The 7,637-nt window shown below is 39.1% G+C and overlaps 1 protein-coding gene across 1 annotated transcript; it reads right to left on the bottom strand.

Annotated features, from left to right (window-relative positions):
- Positions 1-2,325: 2,325 nt before the first annotated feature.
- LOC105035838 (F-box protein At2g05970-like) lies at positions 2,326-2,910 on the bottom strand. Its single transcript, XM_010911546.1, has one exon. The coding sequence runs from the start codon at positions 2,908-2,910 to the stop codon at positions 2,326-2,328; it is 585 nt and encodes a 194-aa protein (XP_010909848.1).
- Positions 2,911-7,637: the final 4,727 nt, after the last annotated feature.

Raw genomic sequence — 7,637 nt, 5'->3', positions numbered from 1 at the left:
GAGTGGACAACGGAGAGTCAGAAGCTCTTTGTAAGTTTTTTCAATTATTTTTCATTCACAATCTGATTTTTATTATAAAATTAAAATAACTATAATTTTAATTTTTAGGATCGTATGACAAACATGAGATCCCAACCTATCCTTGAGGGCTCGACCGCACCCACAGATGATGAGATCTGTGATCGAGTGCTCGGTACGAGATCCTGTTATGTTAGGGGGTATAGGGTATGGGATCATTGCTCCCTTATCCTTACGCTCATCTAGGATGGACATCCATTCTGCGTATGAGGCTCGGTTGATGGAGGTGCAGAGATAGACTGTAAGGATTGACAGCGAGCTCAGGAGTTGGCTGCACGCATCGACGACTATCAGTGCTTCTAGATCCATATGATGGAGCAGACGATACAGCTTCTAGATCCATATGAAGGACAGACTCCCTCTGTTCATTCTCATCCATCGATACTCGGTCAGAGTCCCTCCACACCTGGAACATATCTTTACCATCCGATGACTCCATCAGGCACTTTTGATTGTAGCAACCCAGCCTCGAATCAGGACCTGATACCCCTGTCACCATCGGCGAGCTCGGGGCATCGAGATCGAAAACCATAAGCTGCTCGGTGTATTCTATAGCGTGGAACTACCCCTTGCGAAAGATGATGTCCATAAAGTGTTGTGATACCACCTACTCTAATATGGTTTATTGGAGATGTCTGATTAAGACACCATCATTATAGGGTCTTTTCAATACCATGCTTAATATAATAAAAAAAATAAAAAATAAAAAAATAATCAAACATATGGATCAGCTAAAAAGCTCATCTCCACAAAATATATAAGCTTAATTATAAAAAAAAATTACAAGAAGATATCACATCTTCAATCCTCGTACACATAACCTCTCTCTCTTAAGAAGCTCTCTCACAAAAGCTCTCTTTTTAGAAAATCTCTGAACTCCTGAAACAATCACTATCCACTACCTGATAGTCTATCCGAAACACCCCTGTTCTTCTATTCTCTTTTGGCTGTTGCTGTCCTCTGCTCTACGGTTTCAGATCTCTACCGCACTACCATGCCACACTGCCCCTCTATTTGTCCGCCAGACTTTAAAAAGCTCTAAATCCAAGTCCTACTTGGTAACAGGACTCGAACAAGACTCAAAAGCCTTTCTGATCGTCCGATGATGACCGCAAACACTTCTGTGCCATCCGATCGTGCATTATCTGACTCAATCCATAAAACCCAGCATGAGCCGTGAGAAATGCCATTGAAACTTTGCTGGTCCACCGTAGACCGTGAGAAACTGCTCGCGAAATGCTCAGCCGATCCATGTACTCTCTCGTGAACCGCAGTCTGCAGTGGATTGCGGTACACCGTGCAGTCTAGGCCACTCTTGCATATGGGCTGCCTATGAGCTCGCGCACTAGGCCACGCAGGTGCTTGAGCCGCACGTGCTTATGCTTTGAACAGTAGCAGATTTGAGTATCGAGAGTAGTAGAGTTCTGGCCAGAAGTCTCTTACCAGTACTGTTTTTTTACCCTCCTTTTATAAGTGAATTTGATGTAACTATCGAGTACGTGGTCCCACTTTTTATGACGTTAAATTATCGGACCATAATTGTAGAGTTAGTGGGTCATTAATCTCCACTAATTGTCGTTCATAATAGTTACCGCATGTTGAGCAGACTGGCCGATTATATATCAACAATATTGGCATGTTGATAGAACGTCCAAGTGATCACCGGCTAGTAGTTCTGATATGCCGACGGTCCCAGATCGGAGATTGTTCTGTTGTTGATCGGTAGTAACCGAATGTCAATCAGTTCGCCGATCATGAGTCGGTGTCAGCCGATGCATAGTTGGAGTTGTATGTTCAGTCAGTCGATCTTTGTTGAGTCGGATGTCGAGGGTTGGTTGACTTGATTCGGGGGTCGATTGACTTACCCCGTCTGTCATCTATGGGCCATACCAATCCACTTCCTCATCTTCTTTCGCATGCAGTTTCTCCATCTGAACTCCATTTGGACTGTTCTTAGGCTCGTTGAACTCCGTTCATCATTCTGAACCTCATTGTAGGCTCTTTGTAGACAGAATCTCAAGACATCAAATTTCAATAATCCATAAGACTCCATAGATGAGGTGGTTGGAGTTGGGTCCATCACTCGTCCCCAGCATACGCTAATGTTAGAGAATTATGTTCTTAGGCTCGTTGAACTCCGTTCATCATTCTGAACCTCACTGTAGGCTCTTTGTGGACCGAATCTCAAGACATCAAATTTCAATAATCCATAAGACTCCATAGATGAGGTGGTTGGAGTTGGGTCCATCACTCGTCCCCAGCATACGCTAATGCAGAATTGAATTGTCCGTAAATGACCACCACGGTGTGGCCACTCCCAGCGGAGGAGGGGTGGAGGATTGCCTTGGCATAGTAGCACATGCGCATGCGCTCCACTTCATACGGCACCTCTCGCAGGTCATCACAGACGATGACATAGTCGGTGATTTGGCCGTCGGAGTCACGGACGGCACCGCCGACATTAGGGAGCGTCGTGACGGATGGGAGGGCCAAGGATGCCCCGGTGAGCGGATTGAGAGCGTGCAGCTCCGAGATCTCGTCGACGGTGATCAGCCACCCCTCGGAGGATCCGACGCACAAGCGACCGTGGATCTCCGGGAGTTGGATTTCGTACATCTTCTGGTCCGGGCGGCTGAAGAAGCAGCGGGTGTCGGGATCCCTCTTGCTATCGGAAAGCATCAGCCATGGGATCTGTGGCTTCGGCGGGCAAGGCCTCTGGGCCACTGTGAAACACCATGAACGGCAGACGGAACCGAACCGGAGGTAGTCGGCCATCTCCAGACGGCCGAGAATGAGGACCGGTAGCTCGGGAAGAAGGGCGGCCCAGGACATGGCAGCTAATCAATATTTCTCTCTGACTCTCTAAGCGCCCAGCTATCTACCCATATTGGCATTTTTTTTTTTTTTTTTCTGTGGGTAATACGGCACCTTATTGGTTAAGGTAGTGGTTAGGTTGTCTAAGAATTTGCAGTTCAAATCCTACCAACTCTATACAATAATCCTACCAACTCTATACAATACCGGCTTCACCAATAAGGTGAACGGTGAACCTCTGGCTTTATTATCGAATTACTATTTACAATATTTTTTTTAGGAGAAAATATAAAAAATGCAACACAATTTTAATGCTTTGCTGATTTTGAAGCATGATAAATGGGACCTAGGCGACAGACATGATTGGTGCATTGGACATAATTATAAATAATTACAAATCAAATATGAATCTATTTGAATTTGACTAATTGTGTCATAGGTCTTTGTTCAATGTAAAGACTTGATAAGTATCAATGGATGATTGAATCTTCATTGTCATTAATGTTTGTTATCTTATATATCTGTTGCATATTTTGGTTCTCTGAGAAAAAAATTATGTTTTATATTTAATCTTATAGATTTATATGACTATAAATTTCATATTTGTAGGCACAACAACTTAGCGGGATGCACAAACTATTACATCAGAAGCTCTAGAAAGTGCACTTGCAAGTGTTGAAATTGAGTATAAAGCTGAAACAAAATAGCTAGCAATGCCCCATAAGGCAGTTGGCCAAAGTTGGGAGGATCCAATATTGGCAGAATGACCAGACACTATATTCAGCAACTTTATTTATATATTTGATTATAATTCTTCTGATATGTATGAATTCCCACTTTGGCAATTGTTAGTGACTTCAGTTAAAATCAAACATATATTAAGGCTGTGATATGGCTAAATTCATGTGTTCATGTGCTTACTATAGTATAGACGATCACTTCAGTTGTTTGCCACCAATATAGATTTTTGGATGTAAAAGTAAATGCAAGCTGCTAAGAGCCATATACTCGTGTTCATATGACTTTTTTGCTATTATCTTTAGATTAATAGTACAATGATTATTTGGAATATTGCTAAACTGTCTGTATAATAAATTCAAGTTTATTTTATGATGAAAGAAAGGTGAGTTGTGCAGATTGTAGAAATCTATCGTATTTTAAGTTTATGGGGATAATTATTGTAATAAGGCTTTTCCCTGAAGGACTTTTTTTTTCCCAAAAATGAAACTTGCATATGTGCATGTGCAAAAATTTTTGATCTTTTTTATTCAAGTTCATGGCATTTGAAAGATTTTGGTGGTCTGAAATGAAACTTGTTTGTCTGTGTGTCCATTTCATAGTTATATTTACTTTTGTATAGATTAGGCTGACGGATTTTTTTGATCAAACCAGTGAAAATGAAATGGGGTTGACATAATTTAGACATCCACAAGAATAGGTCCTTTGCTTTTATTCTTAAAACTTTCGGACCTAGACTAGCCCTACATGCTTGAGTTTATGTGGCTTCTTTTAACTAGATCCAGTGTAAAGCATTAAATACAACTATCACATTTGCGTATAAAATGTATACTAAAGGACATTATTTTATGTATTTGAAGCTAATGTTTTATACTTTCTGGATGCATCAATACCTTTATCATGCTTTAGTCTGACTGTAGATAATACTGTCCGGTTCAGTTGCTTTTTCATGATACTTGCTTATTCCTCGATGAGAGATCTAATCTAAGGGTCATCCATGCTGGAAGTCGGGCTGTGAGGGCGTTTAGGTCTCGATGAGAGATCTAATCTAAGGGTCATCTATGCTGGAAGTCGAGTCGGCTAAAGACTGCTCTGATACCATGCCTTCTCAAAAAATTACCAAATAGGACTCGGGCTCTGATTTTATCCTATTTTTTTGAAATAGTGGTCATCTGTGCGCTAAGATAGATCCGAAAAGGACTGCCATAATGCCTTTACATGAATGTAAGAGGCCACCTATCAGTTGCACTTCTCCACCCATATCTTATTCGTTCTGGAAACACGTCTTCCTATTCCATCTTTTCCCGAATCTCCCTTAACGAAAGAAATAGAAGCTCGAGAAGGAATACCAAAAAAACCTAGAAAACTCACATCAATTTTGATGGAATAGGTGCGAAGTGCACTCATTCTTGGATATTTTGCAGATGATTTTCGTTTATTTTGTGGAGATCTGGGCGATGAAGTCAATGATGATATCCTTTCAAAAGCATTTTCAAGATTTGCCTCCAACATGCCAAGAGTACCATTCAATCCATGCCTACAACCAGAGCACAAATTCATTAACCGAAAGGCTGACTCCACACATTTCCACCGTCCATGTGTCTCTCAAAACTCCATTGTTTGAGAATTACTCAAATTCACAAGAAATTGCACAAGCCAAATTCAATATTTAGAGACGTGGCACGAACAGGATCGTTACATATCCTGAAAGTAATCAGTAGTTATGGGTGACGAGCTTACAACAAACTTTTTGATGACAGACATTTATCTCCTGCAGCTTACAATGCATAGACTTTGGCTGGCATGTTTTCACAAATATCTCAACTAAAATCATAGGACAGGTAGGAAACTGGCAGGGCCTCCAGCAACTGTGTTTTAACCACAATCTGTGGGCAAAATTATTTTTTATGACAAGTCAAATAGAAACCACAATTCTTTTGGACATGGAAATTCTCCTTACAAATTCGTCTTTGCTTTACTTCCACCAGCGACACGCCTTGTCAAAGACCGCATTGTTACAAATTGATGGCTATTGGCTGTAGGAGTAAAAATGCAAGGGTAATGTTCCATACTAATCTGTAGACTTGAGAAATTCATTTTGACCATTCTTGACCAAAGAGCTATATAATACTTTATTTAGGCACAAAAAGAAAATGTAAAAATCAATGGAGAAAACTGGATAAAAGATACAAGTTCATGAAAATCTGTCCTCAACAGTCACATGTTACCACATCACCGAAAAGGATTTACACCAAAATCACCCATCATCCATATTGATTTGTATTAGGAAGTATTTAGAATATACATACAGTTCAGAATGTACGAAGCCCCACTGGTGAACCAAAACATTACACATCTTACAGGAAAAATTAGCTACGGGCATGGAAATATAAATGAAAATCTGTCCCCATGCATGCATGATAAAATAAAAGATGAAACCAACCAACTACGCACGCATATACATATCTAAAGATGGAATATAATGAAAATGAAGTGAATATGTTTGGGGTAGTAAAATCTAATGATGATTAAGGAGTAAGCATGCATACAACAATGGAAGTTAGAAAATAATAGAAATCTGATTCAGTTGATTCTACCATAATATGTCCTTAGCAATAAAAAAAGCTGCATGGATTCTCCATAACTTATTTAAATTTGAAAAACGTAATGAATATTAGTACATACACAAAAGGTGATAACAACTATCACAAGACATGTAGATGCGTAAAAATAATACCGGTCCTTGTTTTGAGTCAGATCTTATATACTAATACACATGCGAACCTATTACATCTAACATATTCAGGAAACAGTTTCTCCACTATGAACGAGAAGATCATGTCCCTTTCAACAAATCGACCCCTTGCCTCACTCAAACAGTATTCACCATTTAGTCCTGGCATGTTTGGCAACATTTTCATGTCGAATGGATGTGTTTACTATTGTCTTTAGTTTAATAGTTCAATGATTGTTCTGAATATTGCCAAACTTTCTGTATAATAAATTCAAGCTTATTTTATGATGAATGATAAATGAGTTATGTTCAGATTATGGAAATCTGCTTTATGGGGATAGTCATTGTAATAGGGCCTTTCACCGAAGGACTTCCTTTTTTTCAAAAATGAAACTTGCATATGTGCATGTGCAAAATTTTTTTGATCTTTTTTATTCAAGTTCATGGACCTTGGAAGATTTTGGTAATCCGGAATGAAACTTGTTTGTGCTGTGCAGGTGCGTGTGTCCATTTCATATTTATATTTACTTTTCTGCAGCTTAGGTCGGGGGATTTTTTTTTTATCAAACTAGTGAAAATGAAATAGGATGTCCATTTCATATTTATATTTACTTTTCTGTAGCTTAGGTTAGGGGATTTTTTTTTATCAAACTAGTGAAAATAAAATGGGGTTGTCGTAATTTAGACGTTTACAAAAATCGATCCTTTGCTTTTATTCTTAAAACTTTTGGACCTCGATTAGCCCACATGCTTGAATTTATGTGTTGCAGAATAGGCACCAATTAAATCAAACAATAATAATAGAAGAAAAAAATTAAGAGAAAAAAATAAATTTATAAAAAAAATAAAGATCAAAATAATGAGCTTGGCTTCTTTTACAAAGAGATCTAAGGAAAACACACACACACACTCTCTCTCTCTCTATATATAATATAATATATAATCATACGCTCTCTTTCTCAATAAAAAACAAAAAAATCATTATATTTTACTAAAAGAGGTCTGGTAGTATATGGAGTCAAAGATTTAATCTAATTTAACATGATCCTGAATCCTAAGACCAACTAGCTAAATAGAAACCCTAATAAAATTGGAGGCAATGAATCTCAACAGCTAGCATAAATGTATTGGTTAACCATGCCATCTTGATCATCCAGTAGAGCCTCCATCATGGCTTGGAACTTGCGGTGGGCATGCTTGAGAAAGGAGCAGGCGTGAACCAGATCTGTGGCGGCCAATTCCACTCAGAACGGAAATCATAAGGCTGGAAACT

This window comes from Elaeis guineensis, chromosome 16 (genome assembly GCF_000442705.2).
Source record: "Elaeis guineensis isolate ETL-2024a chromosome 16, EG11, whole genome shotgun sequence".
NCBI classification, from domain to species: domain Eukaryota; kingdom Viridiplantae; phylum Streptophyta; class Magnoliopsida; order Arecales; family Arecaceae; genus Elaeis; species Elaeis guineensis.
This window is presented reverse-complemented; position numbering and strand designations above follow the sequence as displayed.